The 18,708-nt window shown below is 36.0% G+C and overlaps 1 protein-coding gene across 1 annotated transcript; it reads left to right on the forward strand.

Annotated features, from left to right (window-relative positions):
* Positions 1–209: 209 nt before the first annotated feature.
* Positions 210–18,090, forward strand: LOC123773703 (ATP-binding cassette sub-family F member 2). The gene is made up of 11 exons (XM_045767565.2): positions 210–319; positions 4,295–4,406; positions 4,739–4,841; positions 6,298–6,475; positions 7,556–7,773; positions 8,581–8,885; positions 10,206–10,367; positions 11,023–11,187; positions 11,356–11,658; positions 13,705–13,953; positions 15,450–18,090. Exons 2-11 carry the CDS (start codon positions 4,308–4,310, stop codon positions 15,576–15,578), a joined length of 1,911 nt encoding a protein of 636 aa, XP_045623521.1. The 5' UTR covers positions 210–319; positions 4,295–4,307; the 3' UTR covers positions 15,579–18,090.
* The last annotated feature ends 618 nt before the right edge of the window (positions 18,091–18,708 follow it).

The raw sequence follows: 18,708 nt of genomic DNA on the forward strand, positions 1-18,708 counted from the left end.
CTTTCCCCATTGAATGATGAAAATATGGAAACCACTCAAGGAGCACAAGAATATAAACACCATTATCATTAACTACAACGCTTCTTGGCATTTATTTTGACGAAGATAGCACGGAACTATTTTAAACAAATTCCACACCTGTTAATAACCAGCATTAAACTAGTATATATGAGAAATAAGACTGATAATATAGGTGTTACGCTCGGTGAGTGGGCGGAGAGCTGGTCCTGCCACCTAGCGCCAGCGGACGGAAGTGGTACTCCCGACGTTAGCACTGCACGTGAAGAGGCTCCTTTGTCAGAATTAGGCTCGTTTTTATGTAAGTACGGCTCTCTCTTCGCGTTGGGCTACGGTATATTGCGTGCGGACGCTCGGGTCACCCTCAGGTTGAAGCCCGCGGGTACATATACCCCGGTGTTTTATGTACGGTTAAGGGAGAAAATGAGGCCATGCGTTGCTAAGTGGCCTCGTCACCACGGATGTCACAGGCCTTATTTAGCCTTGTGTTGGCCGCTCCCTGAAGGTGCTGGAGTCGTAGGACTGGCTATAGGCAATAAGGATCTTGAAGATCACGTCAATATGGAGAAGAAAGTTGTGTGTGAGGGGCGAGGCAGACGCCAGAGTCTTTGGGAGGCTGGAGGCTTGCGTCATAGATAGGGCCACATGTCTCAAGAATTTTCCCCGTATTTAACACCAGCTGGTGACGCATGTTTTGTGATTTGGTGTTTTAAACCACATTGGTCAGTCTTGGGTTATTAATATGACGCTTTTGATCAGTTAAATTCACTTGCTTGTATAGTCCTATACCTATGAGTCTGGCTTGACAAATATTAGACAATAATACGTGTGCTTTTAAACTATAACAAATCTAGTTTTTATTTGAAGCCGGAAGAAAGGTTTATTGATATTTTAACTGAGAATATCATCTGGTATTTTCGGAGTAAGCCTATTAGAAAATAATTGCTTAAAAGGCATGGGAAATCAATGCAAGAATGCCCAAATTTATTTCCCCTCCAGAATTGGTTGGGGAAAGTGTCAGACCTGGTTGTAACAATATTGCAAGATTGCAATATTAATATTTTTGCTACATAACCAGATGGTATCATGACACCAGGTGTGACAAATGTCTTCCACAGATGGCTTCCACAGATGGTGTCTCCCTCAATGTACACATCTGGGCATAGAAAAGCCTTTAGACACAACCCATTTTATCTATAAATTTAGACAAATTAGTCTGGTACACTGGGTTGTAAAGGTGATACAGTATCCTGTTGTTGTTAAAGATTCGCTACCTGGAACAAAAAGTTCCAAGTAACTCGGGCTATGGTGAGCCCGTAGTGCCTTGATATATAAAGTATCCATCCAATTATTAGCCTGGGTCTTGCCGCCAGCTCTTTATTCTGCAACCTCGTTCATAATTAAGAGTTGTGCTAGCAGTATAGAAGATGTAGCGAGTGTTCTTTAGCAACACGTAAAAAGACGACGGACAGATAAAGGACCAATGTTTATCTTGCATTATCAACGTGCTAAATGCTTGTATGTAAAAACATACGGGTTGCTGGTTTGTTAGTGTGTAAAGGCATTTGTATTTTACTTCTCTGCACACTAGAGTGCAACTTGTGTTGCAGTACTACTGCAAGTAAAAGTAGTATTACTTTCACACTTATCACAAAAAATGATCATGGAAAAGTGTGCAATATGGTACTGTAACATAGTGGTGCCTAAGCCTCCTTGGAAAGAGATGTGCAGTATGCACTCTTGTGTAATTTATGGTATGCCTAAGAGTCAAGATATGACTAATGGTGATTTTTTTACTATCTTGAAATGTTGTAGATGTATTGGATTAGGCCAGGAATTAGATGGAAAAATAGCAGCAGCAGGATGGCTGCAGTGATTTGTATATACCGGATATCACAGGTGACTTTTGTATGATTCACAGGATTAGATATAGTGATAGCTGAAATTCATCAGGATGGAGATTGGGACTAACTGTTGATACCTGCTTGATGGGGTTCTGGAAGTTTTTCTACTCTAGAGAAACCTAAATGTTTTCTTAAAGGAGTGCCGGACCAACCGGGCTGTGGTGGGTATGTGGGCCTGCGTGCCGCTCCAAGCAACAGCCTGGTGGACCAAACTCACAAGTCAAGCCTGGCCTCGGGCTGGGCTTGGGGAGTAGGGAAACTCCCAGAACCCTATCAACCAGGTATCAAGCCCAGCCCGAGGTCAGGCTTGACTTGTGAGTTTGGTCCAACAGGCTGACGCTTAGAGCGGCCTGCAGGCCCACATATTCACCACAGCCCAGTTGGTCTGGCACTTCTTGAAGATGTCCGCGATTGTTTCGGCAATATTTCTTGTACTCGCTGGGAGGACGTTGAACAACCATAGACCTCTGTTTATACAATGTTCTCTAATTGTGCCTATGGCACCCCTGCTCTTCACTGGTTCTATTCTGCATTTTCTTCTATGTCATTCACTCCAGTATGTTATTTTATTGTGTAGATTTGGGACCTGGCCCTCCAGTATTTTCCATGTGTATATTTTTTATATCTCTTTCGTCTCCTTTCTAGTGAGTACATTTGGACAGCTTTGAGTCGATCCCAATAATTTAGGTGTTTTATCGTGTCCATGTATGCCGTATATGTTCTGTGTCTTCTTATTTCAGCAATTTCTCCTGCTCTGAAGGGGTGAGTGAGTACTGAGCAGTACTCAAGATGGGGCAGCACAAGTGATTTGAATAATAGGACCATTGTGATGGGATCCCTGGATTTGAAAGTTCTTGTAATTCATCCTATAATTTTCTGGCCGACGCAATATTTACTTGGTTGTGCTCCCTAAATGTTAGATCGTCGGACATCATTATTCCCAAGTCCTTTACATGCTGCTTTCCTGCTATAGGCAGATTTGATTGTGTTTTGTATCTGGTATTATTTTTAAGGTCCTCATTTTTACCGTACCTGAGTACTTGTAATTTATCACTGTTAAACAATGTTTTTTTCTGCTGCCCAGTCAAAAACTTTATTAATATCTGCTTGTAGTTTTTCAATGTCTTCAGCAGAGGTAATTTTCATGCTGATTTGTCATCTGTAAAGGATAATACAAAGTTATGACTTGTATATTTGTCTATATCTGATATGAGAATAAGGAAAAGCAGTAGTGCAAAGATTGTACCCTGAGGTACAGAACTTTTAACTGCGCTTGGACTTGCTTTGATATGGTTGACTGTTACTCTGTTAACTTTAATGATTTTCCTTCGCCACATTGAAGGCAGTGGACAACTTAGTGGTGTGTGAGAGGGAGTATGATCACCTGAAGCACACCAGTACAGTAGTATAGTCACTGCTTCAAATGAGATCATTTGTGTGGAACAATGTGGGCTGCTTGGACTTATCTGCTCAAAATGTTTGAACAATATTGCTACATCATCCCAAAAAACAAACCATACTTATGGCCACATTGGTCCATTCAAAAGGCACCAACATGCCAATTACCTAATACCCTCTTGTCGTAAAAGGTCTGCATATCATTTACAGAAGTGAAGAAGGAAATTAATTCTGTGCCATATAAATACGGTTTTGCCCGATTCCTGCTTGATTCTAGTTCTACTACTCCCCAAGCCTGGTCTGGGGCTAGGCTTGACTTTGTGAGAGCTTGGTCCAACAGGCTGTTGCTTGGAGCAGCCTGCATGTACGCACAATTTTCCCATCTCGAGTCACTAGCAAGCAATTAACATAATGTTAGATAAAGGCTTTTTGAAGTGTGGCAACCTTTTGCAAGTATCACTAAGGGCAGATTTTGTCTAGAATAAAAGTGTACAGACCTTACACTTCAAACAATGAAATAACTCACAGCTGCCAGAAAAATTACTGTTATTACAGTACTGTACTTCCAATAAATATAATGAAAGGTCTAGAATTGTGTAAATTATATACATTTAACCTAGCAGAAGATGAAATATGTAATTGTTTAGAGGTGTACTGATATTGGTATCAGTGCCTGTTTTTGCACTTTATTTATTTATATATAATATATATATATAATAATTTTTTTTCTCTCTCTCTCTCCACATTGCACTGTCGGTAAAATTTTCTACCAAAACTTCGATACTGAACTTAAACAAATGTGTGGGGGTCCTTCATCTTGCAAAGAAATATCAATATTTCTTATAGCATCAGGCTATCTATTCAGGCTAATAAGACGGTATCTGTGCAAGTTAATAAGGCAGTATCGTTATAGGTTAATATAAATTTAATACAGTACAAGACCAATTTGAAAATTGTAATTATTTCTTTCACAGATCTTAAACCACAATGCCATCAGATGCGAAGAAGAAGCGTGAGCAGAAGAAGAAGGAAGCAGCAAAGGCCAAACAAATTGGCAAGAAAGTAGATATCAAGGAAGAAAAGGAGGTAACGTGGTTTTCTATTTTTGCTTGCCAAGGCATTTTCCAACACAATTTTGATTGGTTTATGTACTTGAAGAATTAAGGTGGATTTAATAAACCAAGTGCAAGTGATTAAAGGGAAAGTTTAGTGCATAGCTGCTGTGTAATGCTGCTTGCATAATTTTAACATAAGGTTATATATATAGTTATTTCTCGTTTTTGTTCAAAACAAATATGGAAGCTTTATTTCTTGGTAATTATAGTGTGGTTAGGCTTTTGTGATTGGAATACTAAATGGGTTAGTCATGTACGGCTTTTTTTTCTTCTTTTCTTTTTTCAATATCGGTGCTTTTTCAGCCTCAGGAAAATGGGAGTTCAAACAACTCAAAGAAGAACTCTCGTGAAACAACACCATTGATGAACGGCAGCACAAATGGCACTGAGAAGCTTAGTTCTGAAGGTCAGTACATTTGCCAATTGTATTATATTAAATTTGTTTAAAAAAGAAAAGAATTTCCATTTTTTGATTATTTGTAGGTGCCCTGATTTATTACAAAGAGCACAGCAAATTATAAACATTGCAAATACACTTAAATTCAAATACCATGTACTGTATTATGGTAACTTACACTGACAAAAGAAATATTTCATGTAAACATTGTGGCTGTTGGGAGTAAGGTGCCACTGCGTACGTATCCAATTTACCAAACCAATTCCTGATAATGAGGTGCAATATTTGGTGATTCCAGTATTGATGACAATCCATTCTCATTGAATTTTGTCCACTATCTAAGTATAGATAATAATTAGCAGTTAAACAAATTATCCAAAAATATGGCTAGTAATGTTGGGTGGCTATGTAGTCAACATTTTTACCAAAGATGGTAGCATGACAAGGGGAAAAAAAAACAGTGAAAAGGTAAATTATGATAATTTTATATTTAGTATTGCATGTAAATATTTAGGAGCAAGTTTCATTAACAGATAATGATAAACTCACTTCTGCAGAAGCAGCTGTTGCAGTATACATATTTTTCCATTTCTTCCTTAAAAATAAGTTGTATACGCTATTTTTGGGGGGGGGGGTTGATTAAATTATTTCATGCATAAATTCTTGCATATTTTAGTTAATAACTTTACAATTCCCCCACCTGGTATTCACACCTTAAGGTGGTTCCAGGAATCAGTGTCTGCAGCAAGGCCTCCTGGTTTACAGACTGGTTAACCAGACTGATGGATATGGCTGCTGGCAGTTAAATGAAGGAATCACTGTGGGGGATTTTCTCAGCAGGCGTTTGTTGAATTTATTTTATTTAATTAAGTGGACTGTATTAAAATTATATCTTGTGCTGGGTGTTCACCCATTTATGTGTAGAGGGTGTTTATATATACTGTATGTAACCTATATCAATAAATAAATTGCATAATGATAGGCTACTAAAACTATTAGGAGTTGGTCTACTGCTAATTATGAAGTATACTATATATAAAATATAATATATACTATATGTAGAATACACACTTGTTTATGCATGTTTTATATATAGTAAACTATACTATATAGTAAACTTATATATAGTAAACTATACTAAGAATAGTTTGTTTATATTTCAGTTATAATATTGCAAGACATTTGAATGTGCTAATCATCCAAAATGTTTATATATGCAAAACATTTGAACACAAGGGATTTCATTTATGTGATTGGGTTCATGATGATATTAGTATTTTATAATAAAATAAGATATTACAGTAGTGCTCAAACATTCTTTCTTAAATTTTGAAGAACTTATAAATATAATCTGCTCTTTATATGATGTTAGTACAGATTTCATAATCAGCATTATAACTTATTTGGACATAACAATATCCAGTGAAAGGTTGACAGATAATAAAGCAGGTGTTGTGGATTTCAGAAATTCTTTGCCGTAAACTTGAAGAAGATATGAAAATTGCTAGTGAAGCCCGTTCCTGCACTGGTGTCTTGGGCATCCACCCACGTGCTCGGGATATTAAGATTGACAACTTCTCCATCACTTTCCACGGATCAGAGATGCTTCAAGACACCAAAATAGAGTTAAATTGTGGTCGACGGTGAGTTCTTTGAAAGATTTGCATAAACTCTTTATTCCCATAAACTGTGCTAGAAGACATGGAAAATCTGGTATGCATTTGTGGTGTCTGGAGGAATTTAAATGTCATGAATAAGTCTGAAGGGCAAAGGGTGACAACTAGTAAAATTCAGGTGATCTTAATGTGTTTTGGTAATTGAATAAGAATACTGTGCTGTATACAAGTACAAAAGAGTGAATTGCAAGGTTTGGAAGATGGACAGATATGGTGAGAAGGTTTGATAATGTTAAAAATTCTTGAAGTGATAATGTAGTGAATTTGGTGAAATAATTTTTATAAGAGATAATTGCATATGTTAATTGACAGCCTATTGGAGGCACTTTACACTTGATTTGATGGAATGGAAAAAGGGCAGAGCCCAATTCTAGTACAATATAAAGTATGCAGACGATGCCACAGTAATGTGGCTGAAGACATGATACCCAAACCACACACCAGAAGATGAGGAGACGATAACGTTTTGGTCCATCCTGGACCATTATCAAGTCACACAGTCGACTTGATAATGTTCCAGGACGGACCAAAACGTTGTCATCTCATTTCTGGTGAGTGGTTTGGTCATTATATCTAGTATTAGGTACATTATAAGTTATAAATAATTCAACACCCATGCATGAAATTAAATGAATGTGTTAGCATTTCGGTCTGCCCTGGACCTTTATCACGTCATGACATGATAAACAGTGGGGCAGATCAGAATTTCATACCTGGGGATTGGATTGTGCTTTTCAGCTGTTATTGTACCACAATTTTTTATCTAGATTTCATCACTGAAGTCCTAGTCAACCACATGTAATTTAAGTAGCCAAATTCTTGTCAGGCAAGTCTCAAATCGAATGATGAAAACTTTGTGGCTGCTGAAGTGTGTTGTTATTTCATAACCCAAGATGATACTGTTGTTGGTATAACATTTTTGGTTATTTTTATCCCTTTATTCCCATTTTTCTTGCTTCATTGCCTCACTATTCATGAAAGTGGAAAACAGTATAATGAATTCTATACATTGTAGGTTTGTACATAAAATTAAATTATTTCTTTCAGGTATGGATTAATTGGTGCCAATGGCTGTGGAAAATCAACCCTGTTAGCAGCATTAGCCCAGAGAGAGGTCCCTATTCAGAGTCATATAGATATCTTCCATTTGGTACGTGAAATGCCAGCTTCGGACAAGACGGCACTCCAATGTGTTAAGGAAGTGGATGAAGAGAGAGTTCGCTTAGAAGCACTGGCTGAAGAATTGGCAGCAAGTGAAGATGATGGTAAATACCACAGCTGATTGATGTAGCTAATTTGCATGTTATTGACTTGTAAATAAATTTGTGATAGTTTACTAAAAGTAAATTATGAAAAAAGTATCCATGTCAGTCCAAAGCCACCTTGATGTTAATGACAAGGAAGGTTGAAGACTGAAAAGCAAAAATTCCCCTCATCATCTTTCTCCCTCACCTTTGTCCCCTCCTAGATAGGTAAAAGTTGCCTATATCCTGCTAGTTGGTTACCGTATTAGTTTCCAATGGACCAACGGAGTAAAACAAAAAGTTGTATTGTTTCTTGACAAGCTCAGTGAATCGAAGGATTAGATTATCAAAACGTGCAAATATGTGATGGGGGGGGGTTTAAAGAAGACTGGTGAGGATTTTTGACACTAAAGCATTGGGTGGGTGGCGATTATTGCCAACAAATGGAAGCATTTACCAAGGCCAGGCCCCTGTTTTGAAGGTCAGCAGCCCAGTGACTAAACATTGCATGGTTTGGAAATATTTTTCTAGACACATGGACAAAAATTGCATGTTGCAGAATAATTCCTATTTTCTTTATTAGATTAGTATCACATTGTGCAACCAAGGGGCTAGGCAGTGGCATGAATAATCTTGGTTTTCCAGTTATCTAAATGGTTTAACGTGTTTAAAGTTTGTCACAATTTATGAAGTAAAAACCTTGTTAAGTACACCCAAAATTGAATTCGTGGTGGTTCTTTCAGAATCTTGTATAGTTGTCGGCAATAATTTTGCACCATTGACAAACTGGGGCCGAAGGTTTATTTATCTTGCATTTAAAACTTGCAGAAGCTCAGGAACAACTCATGGATATATACGAACGTTTGGAAGACTTGGGAGCTGACACAGCTGAGGCCAAAGCAGCTTTTATCCTTCATGGTCTTGGTTTTACACATCACATGATGGAAAAGAAATGTAAGGAGTTTTCTGGAGGTTGGCGGATGAGAATCGCATTGGCAAGAGCACTCTTCGTCAAACCTCATCTGCTGTTGCTTGACGAACCCACAAACCATCTGGATTTGGATGCTTGTGTGTGGCTTGAAGAAGAATTAGCCAAGTATAAGCGAATTTTGGTCATCATCTCTCATTCACAGGTTAGTACATAATCATCTTGCACTTGTTCACTTATTAACCTTTAGCAGCTATGAAGAAATGGTAATTTCTTCAGAAATGAAGATATGATAAGACACCATAAGGAGACGACGACGTTTCAGTCCGTCTTGGACCATTTAAAGTCGATCGTATGCTTGAATCGACTTGATAATGGTCCAGTTCGGACCAAAACGCAGTCGTCTCCTCATCTTCTGGTGTGTGGTTTAGTCATCATATCCATGATTATATTTGCATGTAAAATGTGTTTATATGCTATTGTATGACTTATGCCCATTGAAATATTGATATGAATATAGCCATATATCTATATATGCACATAGCACATATATATGTTTCATATTGTATGAAACATTAAAACCACTAGTGACATCCTAATATATCATTTGACTGAAGAAAGGATGTAAAATAAAGCAAAAGATGGGAAAATTTAAATAAAAAGAAATTGGCATGCCTTGCCTCGCCATATCACTCGCCACCACACAACCACAGCTGGTGACTGCTCTCGATCTAATGAGTCTAGCCAATTTTGCTGCTTCACAACAGCTAAACCATGGAACAGAGAATTAATTTTATGATTATGCTTCCTGGATATTAAATATTAAAAAATAATATTGAATTCATGTGAGAGAATAATTTTTATACATACAAGGTATTATGCAGCTGTATGATTTGAGGATTAAGTGTTGCATTACTGAATATACAAAAATTTTTTAAAACATTCCAACAATCCTTAATGTTTTATTATAAATAAAATTAAATTATACACATGATTTGTGTACCGTGTATCATTGCTATGCATTTTGGGCTTTCCGATTCATTGTGACCTTGCATACATATCAGAAAAAATTCTTGCATAAAATATTAGACATGAAAAGCATTTAAACCATGGAAGCAAATTAGCTACTTGCCAGAGCTGAGATCTGGTGGCATTGTACAGTATTAACAACCAGAATGGTCACGGGAGCAAAGTTTTGAAAATTTGTAATCATATGACACTAAAATCCATCATTGAACTGATTACTGTAAAATCCAAGATGTTCATGACTCTAGTGTTGATCAAGACCACCTCAATTTGATCAATAGGACACAAGTTCCATCATTCCTACTATGGATAAATAATTTTCATTGGGTAAATTTAGTTGGTAGTATATAGTAGTTTGATTTTAGGTTGAATTGTGTGTACTTTGGCATCTTGTAGGGCCCAGAATGGCCATGTTGGCCAGTGAACCAAAGATGTAACCCTGAGTAGAATTAAGATATTCAAAAGTTGTCGTGTTCAAAGGTTAATGTTTAATTTGCAGGACTTCATGAATGGTGTTTGTTCCAATGTTATCCACATGGACAAGAAGAAATTGATATATTACGGAGGTAATTACGATGCATTTGTGCGCACGCGCCTCGAGTTGCTGGAAAATCAGATGAAGCAGTATCAATGGGAACAGGACCAGATCGCACACATGAAGGTTAGTAAGCTCTCTAAATGTGGAAGGATGAAGGAGTATTTTAAAGATTAGCATGGTTGACTTTTAAATGATGATGAAATTAAAAGTAAGAGATTTCTTTGAAAGTCTGTGGAATGAAAGATAGGTAACGAGTATTTAAACCCTTCAAATCATTGTTACTGTATTTCTGATATCCAAAAAAAAATGAACTAAAGATCCTGGCCTAAGCCTAGATAAGCTATTATAGGCCTAATTTTGTATGTGTACTCGTGGATGCTTGATTTCACAGGGCTTTTAAGGATGTGCTGCTTGCTTCTCCAACTGTTGTGGCAACTGCAAGTTTCTATTTCGTAGTGGTATTAAGCATTATGGTTCTACTTTTATGTATATTAGTGAACAATCAAGTTGGAAGTGAGTTGAGTTGCAGTATTTTTCTAGGTTTCCTCTCCCCAATAACAGTGGAACTTTTGTTCCACTTGGAATGTTTGTCCAAGTCAAGGGTGGTGGACCATGGCTTGGAGGATTGATCAGAAAAGTTGAGTTTGATGTTTCTCTGCAACCTATTTTAACTAGGATGATTACTCTTATCCCATTTTAATGGGAAGGTGGGCAATTAGTGATTGATTAAATAATTTGTAATACAAAAGTTGCTTTAGGTGTAATATTTCTTTTCCAGAATTACATTGCAAGGTTTGGTCATGGTTCAGCCAAGCTTGCTCGTCAGGCTCAGTCCAAGGAGAAGACTCTGGCAAAAATGGTTGCTGGTGGCCTTACAGAAAAAGTGAATAAAGACAAGTGTCTCACATTTTCTTTTCCGGATTGTGGTAAAGTTCCTCCCCCGGTAAGAGTTCTTCCAAATTTCTTCAAAGTTCTTAAAAATCTTCAAAGTATTGCATATCTCTTGGTAATATAATGAGCAGTAGTACATGTGTAGAAAATAAGGTATTGGTGAGATTTAATTTTTTTAATATTTGTTCATTTTCCTGATTATATTTTTTTTTGTTCTCAGGTTATCATGGTCCAAAATGTTAATTTCCGCTATAATGAAAATAGTCCCTGGATCTATAAAAACTTGGAGTTTGGTATTGACTTAGACACGCGGTTGGCTTTGGTAGGCCCCAATGGTGCAGGCAAGTCAACTCTCCTCAAGCTGTTGTATGGAGAATTGAATCCCTCCACAGGGATGATACGCAAGAATACTCATCTCAGGATTGCCCGTTATCATCAGCATCTTCATGAACTACTTGACTTGGATGCATCTCCTTTGGAGTACATGATGACTCAATTCCCTGATCTTAAGGAACGTGATGAGGTATGTGTATAACATTTAATATGTATTTCATACCTTTTATCTTCTCTTTATTTTATCTTCTCTATTTATCTCTTCTTAAACTTATTTTTCATTGATACCCATCTTCCAGGCATAATTTTAGACAGGAACTATCCTAAGTTACAATGAAATGGCTATTGCTGGTTAACCCTGCCCTGTTAGTTCTAACAACATTCCAATTTTTGTACTGTTCTAAGTGTTAGCTTGACCTTAAGAAAAAGCTATTGATCAGTCTGAAACGCAGATAGACACTTGAAGTCTTGTAGATTTTAGAAGCTTTATCGAGATCATAGATTTATATCGGATTATTTTATTCATTCTGCCATATGTATTCTTCCTCCAAGTACCCAGAAGTGCTCTAGTCCCCTGGTTCCCAACCCAACCCGTCCTAATAGAACCTTGCATTTTGATGTATACTCTACCCCATAGCCAAAAATTGTCGTTCTAGAAAATGGTAGCAGCTCGCAAAATTGACATTCTGCCACGTTTTCTGTTTTGTGTCCTCTGGTAGGTTAGGTTTGACAGTTTCCTGGTGTTGGGAAACCTTAGGAGAATGGGCTGCCCCACCATTGGCTATGACCCCTTGGAGGTCTCTTTAAGTATTAGAAAATAGCATCATTTCAAAAAAGGTTGGGAACTTCCGCTCTAGGCTATCTCCTTACCTTTTAACATTTAAAGGGTCTTCGTCATTTCTTAACAATTCTACTATATCATCAATGATCACCTAACCAGTATGTACAGAAATTTAAATTTTGACTGCTCTTTTATGTTGACTGTCTAACCTTGACTCCAAGCTTTAGACCAATTTTAAATTGGTTTAAATTTTTCCTTAAAACTGTAAGATTTCTCAATTCTTTTTTGTCCCTGTATGCTTTTCTTAACACAAATGCAAAATAACTAAAACCTCTTTTAACATAGCTCTTTTATGAAGCCTTTTAGCCATGTTTATGATTTATCTATGGACTGAATCGGAGGGTATTCTAGTTCATTTTTATCCCTTGCTGTTTCATGCTTTGGGGTAGTCCTTTAGCCTATTAGCTAGAATAGTTTTTGGCAAACCTCACCAGGACAGTGAGGATTCATCAGCATTGCAAATTTGTATTAAATGGTATCACAGCTAAAGGATTAAAGAATCAGACCTATTGTGTATAGCTGTATAAATCATTTATGCTGTGTCGTTCATTCTTTATGATTATCAACCTTGAGAGCCTTCTATTACCACAGTATTTATCATAATTGTTGCAATAAATTTCATAATTTTTTATATTGGAAACTGAACAGTACTTGTGGCTGTAAATGTATTCAACAAGATTATAACACCATTCCTGCACTCTCATTTGCCACTAATAGCCATCTTTTTGTCCTTTTAAGTTAGTGTAATTTATAAATAGGGAATGGAAATCCTTTTATCACAGTTGCTTTGTTTCTGAATAAATGAGAAAAATCACAGCCCACACAGTTGAGAAGTGTCCATTCCAGGAAGGTTCTGTGGCAGACCTTCGGGAAAAAGTTGGTTACCTTTGTTAGGTACTTGTACTGTAAGGCATTTCTAATCATTTTAAATATGTATTAATTTCTGTAACATATGACTGTAGTGTTTAACATGTTTTGTTTAAGCAGAATGCTGTTTATTGCATCCTGTCACACTGAAAATTATTCCTTTTGATGCATCTGGATTTGTTGAACACTGTTCAATTTAAGTGAATTGTCTTATTGTGTATATACTGTATAAATTATTTCTATATATATTACTGTATAAAAACATAAGTTTTGGGGAACACCACAACAGGCCTGTTTAGGCAGGTCCTGTCTATTCCACCCATTCTCCTATATATATATATGTCAAGTCTATTCTTGAACTGTGCAAAACTTTGACTCAATAATACTCTACTAGCTGCCTGCCCATTTCGCTCATCGACATTTCCAAACCATTACTCCTTAATTGAAGTTTCTCCATCTTACAGCCAGTGTTGCCTAATCGCTGGTTTGTATACTTGTCTAATACAGTACTTTAAACTTTCTTCTCAGGTCCGCAAAATCATTGGTCGATACGGATTAACCGGAAAGCAGCAGGTTTCTCCAATTCGTCAGTTGAGCGATGGACAGCGTTGTCGTGTTGTATTTGCATGGCTGGCCCAACAGGCACCACATTTACTCCTACTTGATGAACCTACTAATCACTTGGATATGGACACAATTGATGCTCTGGGTGATGCTATAAGGGATTTTGAAGGTGGCCTGGTACTAGTTTCTCACGACTTCAGACTAATATCTCAGGTAAGAAGCTTTTCACTCATTAGGCCATTATATTCATGATTTAGGTTGGCATAACATCATCACAGAAGTTTGATAATGTTTTTTGAGGCAGTTTTTGCATGACAATAAAATGTCAAAAAATGGTGGCGATCAAACACTGAAAGATTATTTTAGCTGGCTGTAGCACTTTTCCTACATTATATTCTTGCAATTATTCAAGAACAAAATTTTAATTTGAAATAATGTAATCTTTTATAGGTCAAGACATTGATTTAATATCATTTGTCAGCTAGAATATAAGTACTATACACGTATAATAAAATTCAAATATTTTACCTAATATTTGGGGAGTCGGTAATTGAAACGCTAATGAGGAATGTGGTATCCGTGTCAATCATACTTTCTTCAGAAACTCTTGTGTAACTTATGTCGTCATCAAAATTGGATGACAATACTGAAGATGTGATTCAACCATAATGTATGATGGGTTCTGATTTTGTAATTTTTATGCCAAAATGCAGAAAGTATACAACAATAAAATAAAGTTGCTAAAGATATGAAGAGAAATGTCTTAAAGATGTTAGAATTTTGGTGACTATTTTGCTCCTTTACAAGAAACTTGCTTATGCCCATGCTGGTGAGACGTTATCAACAAGCGTAGTCAACCCTCATCTTGGTTCTCTTCTGGAAGTGGCTTACGTCTATTGTACAAATGCGTATTTGTTTGTACTCTAGCAATAGTTTATCATTATAGTATTTGCAGGAAAATGTCTTGTTTTTAACAGTGAGAATGGGGGCATGCATTCATCTCATTTACTTAAAAATTGCATTGTTAACCATGCCTCAGAATTTACGGTGCCCATCTGCTTGTAGTTTATTTTATTTATATATATAAGTTCTTACATTCTTGTATAGTCACTAGCACGCATAGTGCTTCGGGCAATAGTTTATCTACAGTCGTTTTCAAAAGATCTCACAATGCCCAACTTGATGCCAGGCTTGTCTGGTGATAATTCCGTTCATCTGGGCTCTTGAGACTCGAACCGTGGACCCCACACGTGTGAGGCCGAAGGAAGGTCTATATTTCTATATATGGTGAACTGATGATATATATATAAAATATATTTCTATATTCGTTCTAAGTCTAGAAATGTCTATACTGTATTCATTCTGGCATTATTTCATTTGTTTGGTGATAGCAGGCACCTTCCACTTACACAGACTAAAATGTTTGTCAATAGCTAATATAGGCATGAGGCTAAGGTATTGACCTAAATTACATGTTAATTTCAAGGGGCATACATTGTATGGCAACTTAATTTTTGTTATTGATGTATATAATAAATATTATATATTGATATACAGTATATAATAAATTTCTGAGCGAAGCTCATTTCGCTTATGTTGTTACAAGATTATTTGTGCATTATGTAGAGCCTGAATTAGATTGTTTGGAAAACAGATAGCTCTTTCCTTCTATTTATCTAATTTCAATACATTTGTTTTGCATTCATCAGGTAGCAGAAGAAATTTGGATCTGCGAAAAAGAAACGGTCACGAAATGGCAAGGAGACATTCTTTCATATAAGGATATGCTGAAGAAGAAAGTTCTGAGAGACAATGAAAAAAGAAAGAAAATGATTTAAGTGTGATTATTCTAATGAATTTGAATGCAGTGTAAGCATAAATAGATTAATTGTAAATTGTTGACAAAATTGTAATATCTCGCTAGATATGTAAAGAGATCAAATTGTGTGATATAAATTATATTTTTATTTTTATTACTACTCCAGTATACTAATATTGTTTACAAGTTGGAAGTCATTTGTCATAAAATATGTACAATGTATTAATATTGTTCTTCATAATATGTTTATGCTTTTAAGTGTTGTACGAAAATTTTGTTCTCCCACAATATCAAATTGCAATTACTACTTTGGGGACACGTCATGTTATTCTGTTCTCGCGTTGAATTTCATCTTCCATGTGTAAGAACACACTATGCTTGATAACGTCAGTTAAATAGCTACATTTGGTCATTTAACATTTCTGATTGTGTACACTAGGTAGATGAAAGTTTATATAATACCTTGAGACTGGACTGAAAATGTTATTGTTCATTTTGAATGTATTTTGGAAAGTCATTTATCTATGTACATAATTAAAGCTGAAGTCTTGAGAGGATTTTTACATTGACGAAAAGAAGTTCCAACTCTAACTTAGTTGAAGTTGGAAAAATTGGAACTAGGGAAATTTGGGAATTTATTAAATTTTGTTTATTTTTTTTTTAGATTTGTTTAGGAAGGTGACCGATTGCCTTCGTAAATTATTGACATTATTTAGGTTTTCAGCTTTGTTTATGGGGAGAATCATGCTGTTGCTAAAATATCCTCAAAATAGTCCCAAAATGTTTTCGGGAATAGGTCATTCGGTGTGAATATACCTGGTTGGTTCACGTTGATTTTTTATTATTTTCTTTGCCAGCCGTCAGAATTCATATATTGTGATGGCAAAGTTTTCTTACTTCTTTTCGTCCAGGTATTAGTAACCTAATTAGCATTTGCGTAACTTTTAACGGGAAGATGTTCAGATTTTTTTTTTTAATTGAGGTTCTTTGGCTACATTGACTGCAGCACAACTTCATAATGCTATACAGGCTTGATTGTCACATTACTGAAGTTATTCCAGTTTGTTTTCCTTTTTAATACTTGCTTGTCATTTTCTCTCTAACTAAATGCTCAGTATTCATGTCTCTCCTTGTCAGCTGTAGAAGTATGTGGCTTAATTAACCAGTTGCACCATTACGTGGTGTTATGTGATGTTCTTTGGTCCATCTGTGATTTATCTGGAAATTTTTGCGACACTTTCTTGGGATACAGTTTAGTTGCAAGATGTAAATGGTTAAATTTTGGAATTATTGATTTAAATCTGTATAAGTGTGGGAGGGGAGGGGGGGGGGATTTTGTAAGAGGATTTTCAATCCTCTTACAATCTTGTAAGAGGATTGAAAATCTTGTTTGTGGCAACAATGATTGCTTCCTCTGGACGATTATTGTTTATGGGGGGTTTCCAAGTCCTGATGCTTAATTGAATGCATTGAACAGCATAATGCTCAGGGTTGATGAATACATGATATTTTTAGAGGAGGATTTTGCTTTTACAGGATGTTTTATCGCAAATTTCTTAATTTCCTGGGCAAGTGCGACAATGTGAAGAGGCACATGTGCATGCATACACACTTGCAAGAATACGTGATTCGGTTATACCTAAGTATCCACGTAGGAATAATGACACGAAAGCACTCTGATTTTTCCTATGTGGATATTTATACACATCCGTACATAATGAATATCACCATTTAGTAGGCAAACTTGAAGGTATATATATATATACACACACACACAGAAACAGATGTATACTGCATTCAGTATGCTTTGTAGTGTACAACAGTAAATTTATTGGCATAAGGTAATATTTAAAAAAAAAAAACTTGACCCTCTTATAACCGAGACGTTGTCACCTTTTTTTACACTGGGTGGAATATGACGGGATCCAGTATGTTTGCTCGGTTCTGCATATTATATCATCCTGCTTTGAATTCGGTGAATGATTTGCAAAGTAAAGAACGTCTGGGTCTTTAGCAAAGTGGAACTATTATATTTTTGGGGCATTTATAGGTGGGATGTTATGGTGATAGTCTTTATTTTTTGTTTTGCACAATTCATGTTGGTTACCAGTAATAACAAAATAACAGGAAGTTGTACAAGTTAAATTCTTATGTGGAAACAAGTAATTTTCATGTTATTTGTAATGCAGTTTTAAATTCTGCTGGTTATATACAACTCTTTGTTGGTTGTACAACAGTTTTGATGTCAGTTGATTTTTTTTTTTTTTTTTTTTTTTTTACAAGCTGTTTACACTGCATTTTCTCTAGGTAAAACTTATATAAGTAAATTATATTATTTTGCATTCGATATTGAAACTTAACAAGAGCATATTGTACATAGTTTTGCATTGCACACTATGTAGTGCCGATACTGTGTACAGATTTTTTTACTTATTTAACAGCGTGGAAACTTTTATGAAACATCCTTAGGATGCGTGACTGTATTAGAAATTATCATTCTTTGAAGATCTGCAATAAATGCTTTAAGAATGGCCAGAGTATGATTTTCTTGCACAGTAGATGATGCTGCAATATATCCTTATATTATCTACAGAAGTGTTATCAGAATGACTTATTAAATGTGGAGACAGCTGCTTCGGTGGGGAGTTCCAAATCGTAATGCAGAGTTGTAGGGCTGACCTTCCCAACTATCTGGTGCATTTTTGTCATGCAATATTGTATCCTGTTTTTAAAGCACAGTGGAATATAGCTGGGTGATTTAGATTGACCTCCAAAGTAACTATATTATACAATATACTGTACCTGCTTTTATATATTTTAGTAAATTAAAAGATTTATACAAATGTAGAACAATGTTTTTTCGTAGTGACAGGAAATGTCAGGTTTATTAAAGTCCCCATAGGTTAACTGTACTTACCCTTAACTAAGATACAATCCACATCTGATGCCCAACTCCTGGGTACCTATTTATTACTTCAATGTGTTAAAAATTTTAAAATAATTATTAAAGGTTGTATTTTAATCTTTGATGTCTAGATAGAATGGTCCAGTTTGAGAGCACCTTGATGATAATTCGTGGATTATATATAGTACAGTACATACATGCTATGCACTTTCACGGGGTGGAGAGGTATTGGCCCTGAGAGTGA

This window comes from Procambarus clarkii, chromosome 72 (assembly GCF_040958095.1).
Source record: "Procambarus clarkii isolate CNS0578487 chromosome 72, FALCON_Pclarkii_2.0, whole genome shotgun sequence".
In the NCBI taxonomy this organism is placed as follows: Eukaryota; Metazoa; Arthropoda; class Malacostraca; order Decapoda; family Cambaridae; genus Procambarus; species Procambarus clarkii.

What these genes read in the sequence shown, in the direction of transcription:
- LOC123773703 (XM_045767565.2), top strand. Translation starts at nt 4,308, where the DNA reads ATGCCATCAGATGCGAAGAAGAAGCGTGAGCAGAAGAAGAAGGAAGCA. An exon ending in GAGTTAAATTGTGGTCGACG is followed by an intron (nt 6,476 to 7,555) that starts GTGAGTTCTTTG and finishes TATTTCTTTCAG; the next exon opens with GTATGGATTAATTGGTGCCA. An exon ending in TCATCATCTCTCATTCACAG is followed by an intron (nt 8,886 to 10,205) that starts GTTAGTACATAA and finishes TTTAATTTGCAG; the next exon opens with GACTTCATGAATGGTGTTTG.